The sequence below is a fragment of the Suricata suricatta genome, chromosome 9 (assembly GCF_006229205.1).
Source record: "Suricata suricatta isolate VVHF042 chromosome 9, meerkat_22Aug2017_6uvM2_HiC, whole genome shotgun sequence".
Classification (NCBI taxonomy): Eukaryota; Metazoa; Chordata; class Mammalia; order Carnivora; family Herpestidae; genus Suricata; species Suricata suricatta.
Window position 1 is genome coordinate 45,665,339 of NC_043708.1, and position 23,788 is coordinate 45,689,126.

Below are 23,788 nucleotides of genomic sequence, written 5' to 3' on the forward strand. Positions count from 1 at the left end.
TCTAACTGAAAGCAAAGGACAGGCTTTCAGACTGAATCTCAATTATGGTCTGTGTGTGTGTGTGTGTGTGTGTGTGTGTGTGTGTGCCTTTTACTTGTTTGAACCATAGTCATTATTACCCCAAACAGGGGTTCAGCTATAGGCAGCAATGACTGGACAACAGCTCATTTGTTAAGAAGAGATCCAGCACCATCTCTATTCTGCTGCAACGTTCACACGCAGACACAGGCATACCTTAGAGACACTGCAGGTTTCGTCCCAGACCACTGCCATAAAGTGAGTCAAATGAATATTTTGGTTGCCCAGGGCATTTAAAAGTTATGTTTACACTATCCTGTAGTCTATTAAGTGTGTAGTAGCTTTATGCCTAAGGTAACAATGAGCATCCTTGAAGTAAAAAATACTTCATGCTAAAAACTGCTAACCATCATTTGAGCTTTTAGCAAGTCATAGTCACTGATCACAGATCACCATAGCAAATACACCAATGATGAAGAAGTTTGGAATACTGCAGGAATTACTGAAATGTGACATGCATACATAAAGTGAGCAAATGCTGTTGAAAAAAATGACTCAAATAGACTTGCTCAATGCAGGTTGCCAGAAATGTTCAGTTTCTAAAAAAAAAACAAAACAAACCTGCAGTATCTGAGAAATGCAATAAAGCAAAGCACGATAAAACAAGGTTTGCCTGTGTGTGGCAGAAATTTTCAAAATCGTTTTATGATACAGAAAGGGCTGTACTGAGAAAAATTATTACCTTATGAGTTGCTTATATCTTATATTTGAACATCTGATTCTGGATGGTTTCTTTTTAAAAATATTTTATGGGTTTTATCCGGTTTTCTTAACCAGATTTCAGCTCCCTGTGGGTGACAGTCCCAACACATTGTCAGAATCCTAGCAGGAATGAGAATCATTGCTAATATTTATCTGCCCTTGCTATGGGTTGGAAACGTGCTAACCACTTTACATACAGTATCTTATTTAATACTTACAACAATATTATGAGTTACAAGCTGTTATTATCCTCATCTTAAATATGTGAATTTGAGGCTTCGTTAGGTACGTGTGTGTCTTAGGTCTCACAGCTCATGGGGGGCTGAGTAGTGGGTCTCAGTGTTCCTGACTTAACCTATGAATACTCTTCCTTTCTAACCCACAGTGTCGTCCTTGTCCCTTACCTTAAAGTGAGTCAAAGCAATAGTCTGCCTGGCAAGTCTTCTTGCCTTCTGACTACCCCTGCTAAGATTTTGCCTACCATGTCTTTTCCATTATATACTCTTGGGCCTAATTCCATGAAAACTTTCCCAATAGCCATAGTCAATCTCTCTCTTTTCTGTCCAGTTGATTATTCCTCCAAAAATATCTCAGATTTGTTTCCTTATTGGCATTGTTACTGTGCTTACCCTGGTTCAAGCCTCCATCTTCTTTCTCCATGTTTATAGAAATAACCCCTTAAATAAAAAGCGATTAATTTGGGTTTCCCAAGGGGTCTGCTCTAAACAGAATGTTTGTGTCCTCCAAAATGTATATGTTGAAACTTAATTCCCAGCATGATGGAATCTGGAGTTCTCAGGCACAGGGTTAGCACTCACATACGAGAGAGCCCAGAGTTCCCTCACCCCTTCTGCCACGCGAGAACCTAATGCAAAGTCAGCGTCCATGAACCAGGACGCAGGCTCTCCTCAGACATGGATTCTGCCAGAGCCTTGACATTGGACTTCCCAGTTTCCAGAACTGTGAGAACAACTTCCTGCTGTTTATGACGCCCGGTCTATGATGTTCCACTACAGCAGCTCAAACAGACGAATGAATACAGACTCAATGGACAGAATTCAGGGATGGTCTGTCAACTTCAATCATAAAAATTACATCCTTATCTTCATAACCTCAACTGGAAATTTAGCATTTCTGTCTATTTCATTTAGCATTTCTTGCATTGCATTTCCAGATGCGGACAACACACAACCAGTAGCATGAGCTTATGAGCCGTCCCTCTGACTTGGTTACCCATGGAAATCAGATATTTTCCACCACATTACAAGCTATTGCCAACATTCGAACATTTCATTTATGTTCATCTACTTTATAATTACAGACCCACTATGAGATCTTATATAATCAGTTAATAAAGGAGTATGCATATAACTTTATCAAAAATGTTTTTTCTAAAAAACAGTCTGATAAACTGTATTTCAATATGATTACTTTCCTTTGTAATTTGAAAACATTATTCTGAGGAGACCATATGCTTCAGTAGGCTGCTAAACAGGTCTAGGGCAGAAAAGTTTAAGAATTTCAGTTCTAAATGAATTCCCTGCTTTCACTACAGTGCCAAGAGCAGCATTTCTCATACTACAGCTAGAAAGTTAATTTAAAAATATAAATGGGCTCATATCACGCTCTTACTCAAAACCTCTAAGAGTTTGCCATTGTTCTTTGTAGAGAACAAAAACATCTTTTTAAAATTTTTATTTATTTTTGAGAGATAGAGACAGACTATGAGTCAGGGAGGGGCAGAGAGAGAGGGAGACACAGAATCTGAAGCAGGCTCCAGGCTCCAAGCTGTCAGCACAGAGCCCGACGTGGGGCTCAAATTTATGAACAGCGAGATCATGACCTGACCTGAAGTTGGACGCTTATCCGACTGAGCCACCCAGGTGCCCCCAGAGAACATCTTAAAACAGCCTGTGAGTCTTGCATTTTGTCCTGCCAACCTTCCAGCTTTATGTGTGGCCTCTTCCCTCGCCACACAAGCCTTCACTAATTTTGTGGAAGCTCCAAGTTCTTTTCTGCCTTAGAGATTCATATATACAACTCCCTGGAATATTCTTTTCCCTATTTTCTTCACAGGCTGGTTTCTTCTTTTCCTTTAGGAGTCAGCTGAAATATTGGCTCTTTGCAGTCTTTACTGACCACTTCATCCAATAATGACTTCCCTCATTATGTTCTTTCAGAGCACCCTATTCTTTCCCTTTACAGAGAAACACTGCTCACAATTTATAATAACAACCATCGTTTGTTTATTTGCTGTTTGATATCTCTTTCCCTTCAGGCACTATGCTCTACGAGGCAGAAACCATATCTGCTTTATCCATTGTATAATCAGTGCCAGACACACAGTAGACACTCAGATAACTGCTGAAAGAGTTCTCAAATATAATCTTCTTCAACAAATATTCTGTTCAACTAATATTTACTAAAAACCTAATATGCCAGGCATAGGTCTGGATACTTGGGATAATAAAGAAACAAAATATGTAAAGATTCCTGTCCTTGTGGAACTTATGTAATATTCTAGACTTCTAATTCAGACTCTGATGAAAAAAAAAAACCACACCAATTAAACTGGAAAAGATATATGAACAAGGAGTTTTTAAATGATAGGCAAGAGGCAGGACAGGACAGTGACCTGTGAGAGAAGGGAGCTAAGATAAGCCCCATGATTGTCCAAACTTACTGTTTAAAACAGGGACCCCTGGGTGGCTCGGTGGATTGAGCATCCAACTTCGGCTGAGGTCATGATCTCACAGCTCATGAGTTTGAGCCCCACATCAGGCTCTCTGCTGTTAGCACAGAGCCTGCTTCAGAGCCTCTGCCCTCCTCTCTCTTCCCTTCCCCCATTTGCTTTTTCTCTCTCCCCCTCTCTCAAAAATCAATGTTAAAAAAAAAAGAAGGAAAAGTGTTTTTAGGCCATGGCACAGGGAGGGGCTACCCAAGCCGAGTTCAGGAATCTCCCTGAGTTGAAGAGAGAGTAACAGAGAAGAAAGTGCTACACAGACACAGAATGAGAGGGAGAAAAGTGTGAGCTCTGGAGGCCTCCAGAGGATTCCTTTTGAGTCATTAGCTGAATACTGATCAGCATGTATGTAGGAGAAAACTGCTTGAAGCTGTGCAAAAAAATTCATAAAGAATCCACTGAAGCAATCCCTGGTATCACACAGGGCTGGGATTGTTTGCGTCTTCACTGGGGGAGTAGAAAGGTCTCATAACACATGAGGGAATGAGCAGAGTCCTAAAAAGGTTACTGCTTCAGGAGTGGTGCCAAATTGGCCAAGGCTAAAGGCTATTGTGGACCCACCTGCCAATGTTCAAAAGTAAGCCTTGAATAGATCAAAATGTTTCTAAGTAACTTAAATGCACTACAGAACAAAGCCCCCAAATATTAAAGGGAATACAGAAAAAAATTCCAGTATGCCACAATGTCTAGAATCCAATAAAAAAAGGGGGGGCATGTAATTAAGTGGGAAAATATCTCTCAAAGAAGGAGAAAAATTAAAAGAAAAAGACCCAGAATTGACACAGAAAATAAAATTAATAGATAAGCATGTTGTTAAAATAGCTATTGTAAATATTGTCCATACAATCAAGAAGCTAGAAGAAAGCAAAACATGATAAAAAGAGACATGGAAGATAATGAAAAGACCCAAATCACATCTCTAGAGATAAAAAAAATTCATTGAATGGAATTAGCAGCAGATTTAGACACTGCAGAAGAAAGGATGAGTGAATTTGAAGATGACAATAAGAACTCTCCCAAAGGAAGTACAGAGAGAAAATAGACTGATAAAATATGAACAGAGAATATGGAGCTAGAAGACCACTTTAAAGGCCTGTACCAGGGGTCTCAAAAGGAGAGGAGGAAAGTTGTGGGTAGAGAAGAAGGAAGAAACAATATCTGAAGACACAGTGGCTGAAAAAGACATAATGGCTGATGAAAACAACAAATCCACAGGTTCAAGTAACTCAACAAACCCCAAATGAAGCAACATGAATCAAACTATACCAATTTACAGCATAATGAAATGGCTTATATAGTATTTGAATGGGAGAATGGAGAGAACATAAAAGAAAGCATAATAATTACTGAGAATGTTAGAAGATAGTAAGTTTTATCCCAGGGTAAAAGGGATTATGAATGTGTGTGTGTGTGTGTGTGTGTGTGTGTGTGTGTGTGTAGTGGGGGTGGGGAACAGACTGCAACAGTTGGACTTGAGAAGGTAATATCTTTGGGCAAAAACTTAAAGAATCAAGGGGAGGCCCTGACTTGCATTGTGAAGGAGCGCTCGGAATGCTGTGTGAAGAACACAGAACGCTTTTCAGAAGTCAAGGGTAGAAGCAGAGACTGTCTTGGAGACTACTGCTGTAATCCAGAGACAGGTGGCAGTAGGTCAGAGGTGGCATGAGGTAGCATAATTCTGGATAAACAGTATTTGAACATAGACTCACCAGCAATTTATGACAGACTAGAGATAGGGTATGAATGCAAAAGAATTAGTCAGGATAATTCTTAAAGTTTTTGGACTGAACAAATAGATAGATGAAGCTGTTCTCATTTCAGGAGGTGAAAGCTGCAGGGAGAGAAATCTTGGGGGTGGGATCATGCATACACTTTTAGTTTGAAATTAAAATGTCTATCAGTGAGATATACAGTGCTGGAGTTTGAGAGAGATGTAGATGAGGGCTATACATTTGGGAGTCAGGGCCCTACAGATGGTAGATAAAGCCTTGGGAAGGAACAAGGTCATCAAGCAAGCACATTTAGATAGAAAAGAGAGGGACAAAAAAAAGAAGAAAAGAAAAGAGAGGGACAAGTACTGAACCCTGGAACACTTCAATGTAAGAAGCTGGGGAGCTCAAGAAGAGCCAGGAAAGGGAATTTAGATGGGGTTGCCTGTGAGAGTGAGGATTGCTGAGAGCCAAATGGTGAAGAAAATGCTTCAAGGCATAAGGAATCATTAACCATGTCAAATGTTACCAGTAGGTCAAGTACTATGAAACTGAGAATTGACTGTTGGTTAGATTTAGCCATCTGCAGCCATAAGCAACCTTGGTGAGAGAATGGTGGGAGTGAAAGTTTCACTGGAACAGGTTGAAGAACAAATCGGGAGGTGCTTGAATGCCTCAGTCAGTTGAGCACCTGACTCTTGATTTTGGCTCAGGACATGATCCCAGGGTTGTGGGATCGAGTCCCATATTGGGCTCTGCACTGAGTTATGGAGCCTGCTTAAGATTCTCTGTCTCTCCTTCCACCCCTCCCTCTATTCACACTCTTTCTCTCTAAAATAATAATGACAAAAAGAAAAAGAAAAGAGCAAATGGGACCTCCTCCTCCTTCATGAACAGTTCAGTCTTAAAGAGATTGGCGAGATTAGGCAAGGTGGGCTCCACACTAGGTCAGGGGCCCATAGAGGGATGTCAGAACTTGAGCAGGGTAGGGAGAGCATCTGTACTGCCTGGTGAGGAGTGTAGGAGCCCAAGTGGGAGGTGAATGCATCCATGTTGGGAGGAGAGGCCATAGAATATGGGGCCTTGGTTCCCTATCGGAGAGTTGACCAAACAAGGACAGGAGGAGCCAGGACCATCACAGTCAGTGAAGGAAGTCACAAATATGGGAAGCAGAAAAGCCAGAATATACTCTGTGGTGTAGGACAGGTGTGAACTCATGGTTACATATACAAAGATACACAGAGAAAGAAATGGAGATGTAAAAGTGTGTGTGTGTGTGTGTGTGTGTGTGTGTGTGCGTGTGTGTGTGTATAGTATTCTCTAACTGTTCACTGAGAGGGACTAGGAGTAGCAACACTTCAAACACTTGAGCAATGACCACACCTAGCATCCAGATTTTCATTTCTAAACACCATTCTCAAAGGAGCTAGTGCTCTTGGAAAAAGGATGATTCCAGGGCCGGGGCACGAAAATACTAAGAGGCCCCTACACCATCATCTTCTTTTTTTCCTAACATTTATTTATTTTTGAGAGACAGAGCATGAGCAGGGGAGGGGCAGAGAGAGAGAGAGAGATACAGAATCCAGCAGGCTCCAGGCTCCAAACTGTCAGCCCAGAGCCTGACACGGGACTTGAACTCGAACTGTGAGATCATGACCTGAGCTGAAGTAGGCCGCTTAACCGACTGAGCCACACAGGCACTCCCACCATCATCTTCTTGTACCAAACACTAAGGAGGCACTCAAACAATGATGGAGTCATGTCAAAAGGACACTGCAGCTAGTTTTTTAGTCTGTGCCAATTAAAACATCAAAATAGATGATGACAGCAGATTATAAACCACTGAATAAAAGAGGAAACCATGAGTCCATATCAATATAATTAAATGAATTTTTTAAAATAGAATGTTTGTGGGGAACCAGGGTGGCTCAGTTGGTTAAGCAGCTGACCTTGGCTCAGGTCATGATTTCATGGTTCATGGGTTGGAGCTCTGCATTGGGCTCTGTGCTGAAAGCTCAGAGCCTGGAACCTGCTTCACATTCTGTGTCTCCCTCTCTCTGTCCCTCCCATGCTTGTACTCTGTCTCTGTTAAAAATAAATGAACATTAAAAATTTTTTTTAATAAAATGATATAATGTTTGTTGAGGGGTGGTAGATCTATAGACCTCAAGGTCCCTCTCCCTACTTAAATCCAAATATTTATGAACTACAAAAGACAAAAGAAGAACTTTACATGAAGAAACTGGAAAATAACACCTTAATTAAGTAATCAAAGTTAACATCACAGTGACAATTTGAAATGATATGTCACTGATAGGATGTAATGAGACAAATATCCCCAGAAATTCTATATTAATGCCCCAGTTTTGTGAACTTAATTTAATCATAAAGAAATATTAGACAAACCCAAATTGAGTGGTATTCCACAAAACAGCCCATAATCTTCAAAACTGCGAAGGCCATGAAAGTCAAGAAGTCTATGGACAGGACAAACCATGATTCTGAACTAGGTTCTTTTGCTAAAAGGGATATTATTAGGGTGATTTGCAATATTTAAATGAGGTCTGAGGATTAGAAAGTCGCAACATATCAATGTTAACTTTCTAATTCTGATGACTATATTATCATGTAGAAGAATGTTTTTACTTACAGAAAACACACACTAAAGTATTTGGAGGCAATGAGGCAGCTGTTGACAACTTATTTTCAAATGGTTCAGGGGAAAATAAAATTCTTCATACTGTATTCGCAACCCTGTCGTACCTTTGAGATTACTTCCGAAAGAAAAACAATTTTTCAAAAGAACAGGAAAATTAGAGGTAATGAATACAGACAAATTTTTCAAAAAGTTCTGCAAAGCAGAGTAAACAAATGAGGCAGTTGCTGGGAGAGGAAGTGGGCAAGTCAAGAGAAAATAATTAAAATTTTTATTTAAGGGGGAGTCTGGGTGCCTCAATTAGTTAAGCATCTGATTTTGGCTTAGGTCATGATCTCATTGTTCATGGGTTCGAGCCCTGGGTTTGGCTCTGTGCTGACAGCTCCCTCTCTCTTTCTGCCCCTCCCCTGCCCATGCTCTGTCTCTCTCTCAAAAATAAACAATTTTTTCAAATTTAAGATGGAGAAATAACACCATGCTTGTACATTGTTGGCGATGATGAAATAGAGAACCAAAACTGCCGATTCAGGATGGGCAGATGATGGAGCATGTTGATCACTGTTGAAACCCAACTATCCAGCAACCTCTCCAAACAAGACTGGGACTGAGAACACAGGAAGAAAGAAAGGGTGACTCTACACAGTCCCCATAAAGGCTGCCACACTATGATTTTAGGCTCTGAAAAACTAGAAACCCACCCTAGGCAGATACTGTGACAGCTCTGAGAAGCAGTTGTCTGTAAGGATAAAAATCAGACCCAAGAATTTAAACAGTATGTAAGTATATACTTCCGTCTTCATTACATTCTGAAATTGAGACACATTTTAAAATTGATTGTCACAAAATGCTTGCAAGCCATCAGGCAAAGAAGTAAGCACTGACAGGTGGTCACTGCCTTTGCATGTGGGGAAGTCTCTCGTGCGTGAAGGGAATCAGTCATTCAATCAACTCCCTCAGCTGAGTTGCCTGCATTAAAGACACCACCCAAGGCTGACTTAACTTTAATTTGTTGCTTAAAAGGACCTCAAAGATTGTGCTGGGATGGAGGCTTGAAATAGGAAGTTATTGTGAACATCAAATATCGCCTGTCATAGTCCTGGCCATGTCCCTGAAGGCAAAGAAACTGCCAAACTCTGGGAAGAGACAGAATTTCCAAAGCAGGAGAGACTGGTCTGACATTTGTCTAGAAAGGCCTTTGGCTCAAGTCAAAAGCAACAGGCTACTTTTAAGTCTTCATTTTTCTTTAAACCACTAATATGTAATTCATGTAAGAAAACATTCAAATGTTCAGTTTAAACACTAGTGAATGTAAAAGAAACGTCTGTATTCTTTGACATGCTTCTAATCATCATGGTGGCTACATCACTGTGGGTGGCCCTGAGTCGAAAGGACCTTTCCTGGGTGTGAGGGGTACCCAGGTCAAACTTTGATTGCAATAATATGGAATGTAAAATTGTATGGATAAATATCTACTATTTTTTATTTACAAAATAATGAGTAAATATTCTAAGTCCTCTTCTCCCCTCCTCTCCTCTAAGAGTAGTATTAAACTAATGGCATATCTATAGTATTTTTTTTTCAAAAAAGTAAACAGAATGATATTTTTGAAATCAGTAACTTCAAAATAGTCATCAAAAAAAAGTGCATGTATTTAATAAAAAAGAGAGACATTGAAGAGTGTCACCCAAAATAGTTACATTTTTAAGAGACTTTATCTGGCCTGAAAACTGGGCTACTCAGAAAAATTCATTTTCTAGGGATTTCAAATCTTCAAGGTTTAGCAGTACTTTGATAGCTCCTAGGTATAATGCATGAGGCTAAGCATGTGTGTGGTGCTTGACAAATATCAACTGATTTTTAAAAAATTATATCAACTCTCATACAAATGAAGTGGCAAGCTCAATTATTAAGGTACGTGTGAATTCAATTTTAAATTTTTTGCTTCATTTTCAGAAAATTGAATGAATTCAGATTGGCCAATGCCAAACACAACCCCTTCCCCTTGCAGTCCTTTAATATACTCTACTGATTTTATGGTCCCTGAAAATACTCTCCATTGGCCTATGAGGAGGATAGTATCTTATTCTCCCTAATAAATCAAATGCAATCGTTTTAGGGAAGAGATGTTAAAACTTGCATTTCAAATGTGGAAAAAACCTCAAAAGTCCCAAACTTAGGATGTATGTCCCCTCTGCAGTACCAAGTGTGATGTCTAACTGGTCCTTTCCTTGGTACCCTTTTTTAATGATTGGTACAATTCCTATCTTATATGACTCAATCATCAGAAAGATGATGTGGATCAGTGTGGAGCCTGCTTAGGATTCTCTCTCTCTCCCTTTGTCCCTCCCCCTGCCTTTAAAAACAAGGAACATTTGTCTTTGTTAAATAATTTACACATATCTGTCATTTTATAAAATTCAGTATTTTGGGGGCACCTGGGTGGCTCAGTCGGTTAAGCGTCCAGCTTTGGCTCAAGTCATGATCTCATGGTTTGTGGGTTCGAGCCCCACATCGGGCTCTGTGCTGACGGCTAGCTCAGAGCCTGGAGCCTGCTTCAGATTCTTTGTCTCCCTCTCTCTTTGACCCTCCCCTGCTTGCACTGCCTCTCTCTGTCTCTCAGAAATAAATTAAAAAACATTTTAGAAAAAAAATCAGTATTTTTATGTTTAACTGTTTTAAAGAGAAAGTGTACTATAAATGCTGGCTACTGACAACCATACATGTGACATGAAACTATTTGCCTGTCCTTTTTTCATTTTCGTATTCAGTGAATTTTCTTCCTATGATCACAATTTTATTTAGCCAGTTATCTTCATGCTTGCAATTTCCCAAACCATAAATGTCATTGGAAATGTCACGGGGAGTACAGCTTCTGATGTCCTGTTACATGACATTCTTAGTACATGAACTTAAAGCTATCCACTAAAAAAAAAGTTTCTTAAATGCCTGTGTACCCACCACCCTGAAGGATGCAGAGAGGTAAATGACATCGTCTTTGACTTGGAGGACTGTAGTCTAGTTGGAAAATTTTATTTGATGAAAATGGTCAGAATGGCAAGAGATTCGCGGACAAATAGGGATTGGAGCTGACCCTTGAAAAGGAGCAAGGTTTGGACAGGGTCTTAGTCGATTCAGAGTCTGTAACAAAGTATCATAGAATGGGTGGATTATAAATAACAGAAATTTATTTCTTACAGTTCTGCCAACTGCAAAGTCTAAGACTGAGGCGCTGCCAGACTCAGTATCTGGTGGGGGGTCCACTTCCTGGTTCAGAGAGGGTTTTCTTACTATTACCTCACATGGTGGAAGGGATGAGGGATCTCCCTGGGGTTTCTTTTATAAGGGCACTAATCCTACTCATGAAGGCTCACCCCTCCTGAACTAATCACCCTCCAAAGGCCCCACCTCCAAATATCAGCATATTGTGGGTTAGGATTTCAACATATGAATTTTGTTTGGAGGAGTGGGGGACAAAAACATTCAGTCTGTAGTAGATATGAAAAGGGGAAGGGGAAGGGCCTTCTCAGTGAGGGATCCAGAATAACCAGAGATGTGGGAATTTACAGAGCATATTCTTAGAATAGTAAAGGGAACAAATTGGAAAGGTCTATGAAGAATATTTGGGAGAAATGAGATCTAAATTTGACATTTTTATGTGGGGCCAATTTATAGAGCATCAAATTAGTTAAGAAGCACTCATTTCACCCATGCCCCTGGCCTTGGCTTTCTTTTGTTCTTACATATACATTATTTTTCATTATGCTAACAATGCCTTCCATCAAAAAGCATCTTTCCAGCTTACCATGTTTCTCACTTCTCCTTAAGTATCCATCCTTTCCCATTCATGTGGGTGTGTTAATTCCTAGGAGCAATGTTTGTGCGGTGTGGTTCTATTCTAATTTCCACTGATTAGAGCTGTAGATGGCCCACTCTTGCTAGAACAGAGATATCACTCTAGACATACGCACTTTATATGCACTTTCCTTTAATTTAAAGGAATTAAATCAATCTATCTCTTTCTTCATGGAGCTGGAAGTGACATGGGATCCTGGGAGCCATGGGCAGCCATCATGTCTGCCACATGGAGCAGGGAGCTGAGAAATCTATTCTTCCTAAGAAAACAAAGAGACATACAAAGAGAGGCAGAGACACATAACAGCGCTCTCCCGGTTTCCAATGGTCTTCCAGCTCTTATTTCTATTGCTTATCCAGCTACATTTCTGCTCTTGGAATCTGAGACACACCATATCTTTTATAATCAATCCCCTCTTCCTGCTTAAGCAAGTTTGGGTTAGGTTCCTATTATTAGAAACCCAAAGAGCCCTAATATAGTGATGAATAAATAGATTTACTGAAGTCCTGCTGTCCTTTGCTTTTGGAACTGCTCTCTCAACTTGTGTTCAAAGGACAAGCTTCCTTTCATTTGTCTTTGCTCAACATCAGTTAAGAGTATATTGCTGTTTCATATATCTGAGTGTCACAGTTCTATGCCCCTCTCCATCCCTGTCGCCAGATCCCTTCCCAGCTTCCTTAGGTTTCTCTTTACCTTCTGTCCTTGAATGAAATGCTAATAAAGAAACACAGAAATGCTGGGAGTATAATTTATATATGCCTGAGGCTTATGAGCAGATAATGGATTCATTAGCCCAATTCTCCCAGGATCTGTGATGCAAAGGGATAGGACACAAGAAGGTTTAAAAATGAATATGTGATTCAGATCCTCTTACTGTACAGCTTCTCTCTGCAGCCCGAGTTATTCTGGAGGCCACAGGAGGGATACGCCTGTGCCTGCTGATGGGACTCTGGAAGCTCCTGTGCCACTGAGCTCCCTGCCCCCTGTTTCTCATGCCTTAGCCACAGTGGGCTCTGCCAGAGGTACATAACACCACCACTGCCCTTTTCAGCTTAGAGAGGTCACTCTCTGACTGCAAAATCACAAACATGGGATCTTCAGAGAGAAGCCCTCTCGTGCTGATGGGATCACGCATGGACAGCAGGTGGAGAAGCCCGAGTGCCGAGAAGCCTTTGAAGGGACTCTTGAAGGTGCATGCCCCAGCCCTAAACCAGCTCGCTGTCAACTCTGTCAACACAGTCACAATTTAGCCAACAGTTGAACTAAAAATAACCTGACACTTCACCACAGCGTGCCTGCCTGGCTCTGAGGTGCAGAACAAATACAGAAATACAAGCTGCTGCTGTATTTCCAACAATGTGAGGTCTAATGACGTAGCAAGGGTCCAGAGATTTGGGCGTGACGATTGCCTAGGAAGATCACCACCCAGCGCTCACTTTATTCGATGTACGCTTTGTCTCTTTTGACGTGGTGATTCCTCTGGTGTCTTCAGAAGTAGTATATAAAGGGAATTGGGGTGTGGTGCTGGCTTCTTTCTAATGATATTTGGAAATTATGCCACTTGGCTATCTTATTTATGTCAGTGATAGGTCCTGTTCATATTTTTTGTAACCCCTTTCCTAGACAAGGAAGGGAGATCAAGGACATCTTTGAGGGCAAGAGCCTGTCTTCATCTTTATCTATCTCTGTATCTTTAGGACCTAACAAAGGTCTGGCAATTTAAAAAGCTGTCAGTAAAATATTTGTTAGATAAAAGAATGAACAACTGAAAATCAGAAAGAATCCAACCTTATGATGAGGGTCTGGAAAAGGGTCTCAAAGGATGTAATGATTGGTCTGAGTTTTCAAGGAGTCGCCAGAGTTAGTAAAGCAGAAATAGAAAGAAGGGAGAGTGAATGTTCCGGGCATTTGAAATTTTCATCCAAGGGCATCAGAAGGGGCTCAGTATGGCACGTTGGCAAAAAGACGGGGATGAAGCTTGAAAAGAGGGGCAGAGGCCAGAGGGACCATGCATACTCTGCTAAAGGTCTGAATCTTATTTTATAGGTGATGAGAAGCATGAAGAGATTTTCTGTAGGAGAGGAACATAAAGAGATTTTCTTATAGAAAATTTTCGTTGCCAGCAATGTGGAGGATAATTGATGGCAGGGATGAGACACGGTTGGGACGGGATTTCAGGGATCAAGTAGGAGCCCCTTGTAGTGAGTCATGCAAGGTGAGGGAGGATGGAGGCCTGACTTACGGCTCAGCAGGCCTATTTCTGTCTTCTCTCTCCCACTGCCAGCTTTCCATCACCTCCAGCACCATCACATCCTCCTTCAGGAGCCAGATCTGAGGATGCTGAGAGGGACAGGAAATGCCAACCACAACAGTACTTCACAAACACTTTTATCTTAGTTGGGCTGCTCTGAAAGGCAAAGTGACATTTTTCCAGAAGGTCCACGGGCAGAACCTTCCTCTCTTCCCATCCCTCCCAAAGAGTGGCTAAATGTCTCATTTTGATGTGACAATCCTGGAGCCACCTCACTTCCCTCAGAGGTCACGGTGCTACTTTTTCAGCAGGGGGGTAAAAAAGAAGTGGCAAGAGGAAAAGAGGAGAGGAGGAGGTAGTAAAGGAGCAAGGCAGATGGTGAGGACCCTTTATTTATCTCATTCATGAATAAAGAAGAGTTAAAGTTGTTGAAAAAAGAGAAGCTGTTTACACCTTTACATCTTATGGCCCCATTATCAGAACTCAAAAAAGATTAGAATAGATAGATGTCCACGGATATTTGCTTAGCTTACTTACAAGGGAAGACCATTTTTCCCTTCACTCTCTAGTATGTATCTGATGGGAGTTAGAGGAACAAACTGGGTGCCTGGCTGGCTCAGTCGGTAGATCATGCAACTCGATCTCAGGGTCATGAGTTCAAGCCCCACGCCGGGTGTAGAGCCTACTTAAATGAAAAAAAAAAAAAGCAAATCCCTTCCCCTGGGTTCTTAACCTTGGCTTTACATTGAAACTAAGTGATAATTAAAAATAAAACACACACAAAAAACCCTGATGCCTGAATCATACCCCAAGAGATTCTGACTTAATTGGTCTAGAGAGCGATCTTGGAATTGATCTTTTCCCAGAGTTCCCTGGGTAATCTGAATGTACAAGTGGGTGGAGAACCATCGTTCTAGACCAGGGGTCAGCCAAGTTTTCTGTAAAAGGCCAGAGAGTAAATATTTTATGTTTTGTGGGTCAAATGGTCTCTGTTGTAACTAGTCTGCTTTGCTGTTGTGGTGGAAAGTAGCTATAGACAATATGTAAATGAATGGCTGTGTTATAATAAATGAGCTCTTATTTATAAAATAAATGAGCTCTGGCTCATGACCCTTAATCTACTGACCCTTGATCTACAAGCATAACTCCAAAGGTTGGGTGGATTGTTTAGGTATGGAGAAAATAGTAAGAATATTATAGTTTTAAAAAGAATTTGGCACTTGGAACAATGTTCTAGTTTTATTTTAATAAAATGAGATACTTTCTGAGTTTCACTTGATCAAATACTGTCATTAACCCACTATGCTGTTTGACTTCTCCTTAGGGAGACCATGTGTGATTTCAGTGTTTTGAAGAAAAGAATTCCAATGAGGTATAAAAAAGTGAAGAATTATAACCTGCAGTGGTGAATAGAAGGATTAATCATGAGAGAGAGAGACACTTAAACTCAGAACCTAAACCAAGACAGATAAGTTAAAACCCAAATGAGAAGACGGTGACCTGATAAGTTTTGTGTGTTCTCCAATTTCCTTGGCTAGATTTCAACCATGAGTCAAAGTTTTTCATTTGTTTATTTTGCTGTTATTGTTCTGTGTTTAAGTCTATGTGGAGAACCAGTTTTAATCTATGCTGTCATTTCATTCTAGAGAAATCTGGAGAAAGCAAAGACCCGTTAAAAAAAATGAACTTTTGCGCAATCATTAGGTTTCTCTCTTGCTCTCACTGCTTTCATCACTCTCTGTAGAAGGGAAGTCAAGTGACACATAGCTGCAAGTCATGCTCCTCATAACTGAGGCTGGAGGAACCGTGGGGGCTATGTGGTTCTCACCTTTATCCTATCGATGTTGGCTTCCATCTTCAGCTGTTCTACCAGCTTCCTGGCTTGTGCTATGCTGGCGGTGTTGTTGCTGGCCATTGGAATGCTGGGCAGGCTTTTCAGATACACTAGGAAAGAAAACAAGAAGGAAGAATGCATCAGAGAATTCATGAACTGCCGAATGCGCAGGGGCCTCAAAAGAGTGGCTGTGGTCAGGCCTGGCTCTCCCAGGCCTCCACATCCCCAATCCAGCACTGAGTCTGATTGCCGGCAGATGAGAGATGAGGTGTTTGTTTCCAAATACCTGTCCCCGCAGCTTCACTGCCCTGCCCTGCCCCCCTTCCCCTGCAACATCCCTCTGCACCTCGATCCCTTCTTCAGGGAAGCACAATGAAACACAATGTTTACCAAATTAGTTAGAAGAAGATGTTGAATTAAGAAAGCAAGCCATTAAAGTTATCTTATGAAGTAGAGTTCAAAATGGTAAGAGCGACAATATTCATTATTAGTACTGCTTTTCAGTACTATTTTTCAGGTACTACTATTGTCAGATACTCTGTTAAGTGCCCTCAGAGGATGAACAATGAACGGCAAGCAGAGAGGGGAATGGCACATTATATAATCCTTTAGGACTAAAGATGCCAGGTTTGCAATGTTCTCCTGATGGGCTCAAACACCAGCTTTATAGTTAACTGTAATCACCTCAGTCTATTATACTGCAGAGACACTACATAAGATGTGTGGCTTTTCAGTGTTGTTTATCCAGCATTTAAAAAAATAGTCATTTCTCTCTACTCTACTTGAAATACGGCTAGATTCACAACCATGTACTTGACTCACAACTTTTCATCTATAATGGCAAGGGCGAAGGATTGCCCTGTCGGATTGTTAATTACATCAATGAGTTCACAGAATTCTGGTGAATTCCTTATTAAGTATAATGGACTTATTACTTTTCTAAATATGGAAATGGAGCACAAATGTTCAGAGAGTGGAATTCTGCACCTATGTAAACTGTGGATGGTTTCTTTGCCCCTGGCTCTGCTCCCATCCCCTTCAGGTCCTATCCCAATTTCATTTTCTCTTCTAATTCTTTCTTGACCCACCATCTCATTTGATTTTTGTCATTCATCTCGGAAAGTCCCCTATTTAATTTTTGGTGCCCATTTCCCCCGCACTCTGATCAGGTCTCGTTCCATGTCAAGGTTCCGTATGCTATTTCAGGACTCTCTGTATAAACGTACCCGTTATGGTCACTGACACCCAACAGTGAAGCAATGTCTGAGAGCAGCAATTTAACTAGAGTGCATGACACAAGAAATGAGAGGCATTAAAGCCTTGCTTGAGTCAACAGCTGAATCTTGTTCTGAAGACAGTATATTAAAAACTGTGACTACTGCTTGCTTTGGGGGGTATTGTTACTCAGGGATAAAGTGTAATCAGGCCACCAACACCAAAATGAAGGAGAACACATAGAAAACCTGGGGAAGGAAGAATGACCCACAGTAAGGTCAATACAAGGCTGTCACTTATTCAGTAAAATCAAGAAACAATTTTTAATGACCAAAAAAGCGTACGTATGTAAATTATCTCCTTTGGTTCGTATATCTTGGTATCTTATTTTTCAAGACAAAAGAATAAATTATGTATAACTCTCTGTAAACAAAGAGGTCCAGGTCCCTTCATAGTGTTATTTTGTGAAGAATTCTGCAAAATCAGCCACCCCAACAGCATTTACAGTATAAACTGGAAGATAATTAACTGTTCTCTCAACTTACTTCCAAAGGCATTGGAAACAATAAAATGGGACAGAAGACTGGAGGGATTTTGAAGCCACAAAGATCTATGAACACTACTTTAATATGCTTGAAGATCAAGGGAGGGATCTTTATGTGAAAACAAAAAAATAAGAAGATCCTTTGACAACTATGATGCCATCAGCATAATTAGGGACCCAATCATCTCCCCCACAGGGAAATTACATATCCCCAAATGGAACAAAAATCAAACACCCTTGCAAAAGGTCACTGGACTAAGACGGAATTTTGACTTCCCAGGTTAGGATAGCCTTAGTCTTTTATTTATCCAAAGTTGGAAGTAGTCATGATCTACAAGACCCTGGACACTGTTTTGTGAAGCTGACATTTCTTCTGAACTAGACTCTATCACACTAGAATACATATTATCATAGAATTATCAAGTACTCCTTGGGCCTAAGGGAGCTTTGGGAGTCTGGGCAGCTATTCTTCTGCCTTTGAATTTAAACCAGATTTCATAGTAACTTGTGTAGGAACCATGGCTTGTCTCCATATACTCAAATACTGCTTCTCCTCTTCTTAGTAATAAACATTTTTTTCTTTTTAACTGAGACCACAAGAACCCTGAATTTTAGCTGGCATACTTTACTGAAATATACATTCTCCAGACTCCCTTGCAGGCCATTCTAGCTGTACGACCAAGTTTTGGCCAATAAGATATAAGCAGAAGTGCCCTCGAAATGAGGGGGATGCTCTTTTGTCTTCCTTTCCTCCTGCTACTGGCCTAGAAGTCAGTCTTTTGACCACAGTGCTCCACCTTGAACTGTTAGGTTTCACACAGGGTGAGCAGGAAAGATCTGGGTGCTTACTGCCACTGTGGAGCCCCGATACTGCAGCCCATAGCTGTGAACTGGCCATCATCTATGTGAAGAGAAGGAAGTACTATTTTGTTAACACTACCATTATTAAGAGTTCTTCAGCTATTGGACAACAGATCTGCACTAACTGAGTAAATGACCCATTATTTTTATTTGAACACCTAAGAAAGTCTGTGTCCTACTGCCTATTCATGTTCCCTGGGAAAGTGTGTGTTTTCTATCGCTCCTGTATCACATTATTACACACGTAGGAGCTTAAACAATAGGAATTTATTATCTTACAGTTCTAGAGGTCAGAAGTCTGAAATAGTTCACACTGGATGAAAACCCAAGTGTCAGTAGGGCTGCATTCCTTCTGGAAGCTCTAGGGGAAAATCGGTTTCCTTGCCTCTTTCTAACTTTTGGGGCTAATGGCATTCCTTGGCTCCTGGCCCCATTCCTCATGTTCAAAGCCAGCAAAGGTGAGTTCAGTTATTTTCATATCATATCACTCTGACCTCTTCTGTAGTTACATCTCCCTCTGACTTTCCTCTGCTCCCTTCTTCAAGAACCTTGTAATTTATGCCTGGCCCATCCAGATAATCCAGGACAATCTCCCCATCTTTAGGTCAGCTGACTGGCAACCTTAATTCTATCTGCAACCTTAATTCTCCTTTGCCATATAATGTAGCATATTCACACGTTCCAGGAATGGAGACATGGGCATTTTGGGGGGCCTGCATTCTACTTACCATGGAAGAAGACCTCTGTACAAACAGAAAAGAGAAGTGGGGAGGTAGGGGATGAGATGGAAAAAAAGGAGGGATGGGTGAAGATGCAAGTCCGGAAATGTTGGGAAGGAAACACATTTGAAGCCTAAATGGACTTAAGAGGAAAAGTAAACAGGCTTTCATTTTAGTTTTAGAAAGATACATCATCAAGTTTCTTGTTTTACTATATGACCCAACAGAGTCTAGTGTCACTTTTAGAATCACTTTGTGCATTTTCTTCTTTTGTGTATCCAGCTGCTTTCCCATAACACCCTCCTCCAGAAGATAGAAAGCACTACAGAGTCCTAGACCAGTGTTCCAAGAAGTGCATGTTTTCCTATAAAGTGGCTATGGTAAATAAGAAAAGCTAGCCTGTCTGTCTTCTAAGCTTGAGGTATTTGGACAATGCATCACATTGTCATGCAGTATCTTTTTATGACTGGCTTATATCACCCAGCATAATGTCCTCAAGTTTCATATACAATGGAGCATGTATCAGAATTTCTTTCCTTTTTAAGGCTGAATAATATTCCACTATATGTATACACCATATTTTGCTTTCTCATTCATCTGTTGATGGATACTTCCATTGCGTCCATGTTTTAGCTACTATGAATAATGCTGCTATTTGAACATGGGTGTACAACTATCTCTTCAAGACCCTACTATCAACTCTTTTGGGTATACACCTAGAAGTAGAATTGCTGGGTCATATGGTCAATCTATTTTTGGCTTTTTGAGGAACAGCCATATTGTTTCCCATAGCAGCTATACCAATTTACATTCCTACCGAAAGTGCACAAGGATTCCAAATTCTCATCCTTCCCAATACTCATCATTTTCCATTGTTTTTGCTTTTGGTAGTAGTGATCTTACTGGGTGTGAGGTGGTATCTCAATGTGTTTTTGATTGGCCTTCTCTAATGATTAGTGATTATGAGCATCTTTTCATGTACTTACTATTTGTAGATCTCCTTTGGAGAAATGTCTGTTCAAGTTCTGTGCCTCTTTTTTATTTTGTTTTTAGCATTTTATTATTTTTAAGTAATCTCTACACCCAACGTGGGCCTCAAACCCATAAACCTGAGATCAAGAGTCACATGCTCTACTGACTGTGCCAATCAGGTGCCCCTCTTTGCACATCTTTTTAAAAGTTTATTTATTTTGAGAGAGAGAAAAAGAGAGAGTGGGGGAGGGGCAGAGAGAGCGGGAGAGAGAATCCCAAGCAGGCTCTACTTTGTCAGTGCAGAGCCTGATGCGGGGCTCAAACCAACAAACTGTGAGATCATGACCCAAGCTGAAATCTAGTCCCTTGCTTAATGAACTGCAATGAACTGCCAAGTAGGTGCCCCTGCCCATTTTTGAATCAGGATTTTTGCTGTTGAGTTTTAGATATTCTATATGTAATCTGTATATTAATCTCTTACCAGATAGATGGGGTCTCCAAACATTTCCTCTCATTTAATAGATTGTCTTTTTACTCTGTTAATAGTGTACTTTGATGCACAAGAGTTTTTAATTTTCATAAAGTCAAATTTTCTTTTGTTGCCTGTCCCTCTGATATCATATTCAAGAAATTATCAAATTCAATGTTAAGTTTCTGCCCTATGTTTTCTTCTGAGGACTTTATAGTTTTAGCTCTTACATTTACATCTTTGATGCATCTGGAGTTCATTTTTGTATATGATGTTGGGTCAGGATCCAAACTTCATTCTTTTGCATGTGGATAACCAGTTTTTCCAGCACCATTTGTTGAAAAGATTGTCTTTTTCAAGTTGAATGGTCCTGTCACCCTTGTTAGAAACCACTTCACCATGTATTTCTGGGCTCTCTATTCCTAATTCTATTCTAAGTTAGTCCTTATTATTTTAATTTTTTTATTATTTATTTATTTGAGAGAAAGAGACAGAGCATGAGCAGGAAAGGGGCAGAGAGAGAGAGGGAGGCACAGAACCTTCCAAAGAAGGTTCCAGGCTCTGAGTTGTCAGCACAGAGCCCAAGGAGGGGCTGTAACTCAAACCGTGAGATTGTGACCTGAGCCAAAGTCAGATGCTTAACTGACTGGGCCACCCCAGCACTCCAATCTTTTAGTATTTTTGACACTATTGTCAAATGGAGCTTTTTAAGTAATATCCTTTTAAGTGTGTTCACTGTTAGTGTATATAAATACCACATCACAGATTCCTAATGGGGAAGACAAAAGCTTTTGTCTTGCATCTCTATCTGAGCTGACGGTGACTGCATGCCATAAGAAGTGTTGTTGAAGAAAAGATATTGCACATTGTGAGCATATCGGCCAAGAAAAAGTGTTGACAAAGTGCTTAGGCAGAAGCATAGATGCATATCAGATACCCTTTGCTAATCTTCCTGTTTCCTTTTACATCTTACTGAAGTTGGGCAGAAATTATTATTTTAAGAGGGAAGGAAATGGTTTGAATATACCAACCACGAAAATAGCCAAAAGGAAAGGTAAAATTCTGCTGAAAAGATCATGTAGACAAAGCTTTAAAACACACATACCTCTTAAAAACAAACAACAAAAAACCTTGTAGTTAAAAAGAGAGGGTGATATTTCTATCACCGTTCCTCCCCCACCCCCTTAGCTAGTCCTTGGACTGCCTTGTGATGCACCATCCTTTACCGTTGCAGGGGCCCACCTCAAAATGCACCCAGCTGTGGACTCTAACTCTTCTAGAAGTCAGTGGGGCAGAGGGAAATAGAGCCAGAATCTGGTTCTCATGGGGGAAACTCTGGATTCCTGAGGTCACTTGTGGAATCTCAAAAGGTCTCTGGGAACCAGCAGGGGTGATGCTCCAAGGTTGAGTACTGTGCTAGGCCCAGCCAGCTGTCTTCAGCCCGGCAACTGGTAGCACCTGTCAAGTGCTGCATCGTCTGGCAACCAGGTTATGGCCTAAACTATGGGTAGTTACACATCTCTGAATTTGAATCAGAGAACTCTAATATCGGAGATTAATTCTTTCAGAATTCTACAGCCAAGATCTCTTTTTAAAATTCTAACAGTCTACCCTCTGGAAATTCTGAATGGGATTCAATCTGTTCTCCAAGCCTCACTGGCAAAGGTTCTCAACCAGGGAAAGTGCAACCCATTAGGAAGCATTTGGAAATGTGTGAGGGTGGCCTGAGTTATGACAGTAATTAGGGGTGCCACTGGCATTTAGTGAGCAGAGGCAGAAACTCTAACGCCCCGCAGAGTGCCAAGCAACAATGAACTGTGCTGTTCCTTACCTCTCAATGAGAAAGGACACTAAACAACAACAACACACACACACACACACACACACACACACACACACACACACACACACAAAGCCAGAGATCCATGCATGAAAAATCTGCTCAAAGGAAGTAATCCACAAGGAAAGGTTCAACCAGCTTGGTTTTTATATTATGTCTTAGGATCCCTATTACCTTCGAAGGGATGAATAAGTGTTAGGTGCTCATAATTCTCGTTAGCATTATGATGCTTTATGGATATTTGCTCCCTGCTTATTTAAAAGAGAGCACCATCTCTGGCAATGTGCTGGTGGAATGAGATTATGCTGGGTCATATCTGTCAGTGAGCAAAAAGAAAGCAAACAACCAAAGCCCCTAGAACAATTCTAGAGCTTGTGTGAGAGGCTGGTTAGGACTCTGCGAGAATGTCCTAATGATCCCACCTGAATTCCAAGCCCGAGATTAATACAGAAGGCATTTTATTCTTTTCACTGATGAGAGGAGTGTCCCTCCCCCTGAACACGAGAGCTAGGCTTGTTATAGAATATTAACCATTAGATGAGTTTTCTTTTTCTCAAAATACATCCACCATTTTCATTGCTTTCAGGAGGAGCTCTTCTGTTAAGAAACCAAACATTTTCTTGTCATTTAGGCTTGGGAGTAAACACACAACTCCTTATTTCTGTGGCACAAAGATAAATAAGAGTTTGGATAATGAGATCTTTGCCTTAGAGAGTATAGGTTAATTGTGGAGGATTGCATTTTTCTCGTGCTCTGTGGGTGTTTTTTAAGCACTGCATGCAGGCGGGCTTCCCTACGGTCTTTCCTTTTCATGACAACTATGTGTTTCTCAGAATTGTGTTTTGATAGTTGCAGTTGGTGAGAAGGGGGCTTGATTTACTTGTTTTGTATATTCGCAGGTTAGAATTACTCAACAATTCTAGGTCTAGAAAGCAAATCAGAGGCTTACAGTCTCCCAGTCACTTGATGACATCTTTTATTATTCTCATTTGTCAGGTAGCTGGCTGACTGGTGAGTGGCTGTTAGTGCTGTTGAATTAGAGGCCCAATTTTTAACAATTTCAATTTAGAAATCTCCAGAGCTGCTACAGTTAGGCGCCTGGATAAATTTCTATGTTGACTGTTCTACAATACAAGTTTAGCTTGGTCAATTTGCCAAACTTATTGTTTTATTTTGCTTTTTGGATCCCTACTCTAATTAATTCTGTAGCAAGTCACGACACCATCATCAAACTGATTAGAGTAGGTACACAAAGAGTCCAGGGAGGGGCCTTCACAGTCAGAGCACGAGTGAACTTCTGGGTTGTGGCTGCAGTAAAAATCAAATAATAATTGTCAAACAG

At 40.7% G+C, this 23,788-nt stretch overlaps 1 protein-coding gene across 3 annotated transcripts in view; it reads right to left on the reverse strand.

Moving 5' to 3' along the window:
• Positions 1 to 23,788, reverse strand: part of GNG2 (G protein subunit gamma 2) — a 118,926-nt gene that overhangs the window by 9,629 nt on the left and 85,509 nt on the right. For all 3 annotated transcript variants that reach the window (XM_029950750.1, XM_029950752.1, XM_029950751.1), the window contains one exon: positions 15,821 to 15,936. In XM_029950750.1, coding sequence (XP_029806610.1) covers positions 15,821 to 15,907 — 87 coding nt within the window. In that variant the 5' untranslated portion in view covers positions 15,908 to 15,936. The remainder of the gene's footprint in view (positions 1 to 15,820; positions 15,937 to 23,788) is intronic.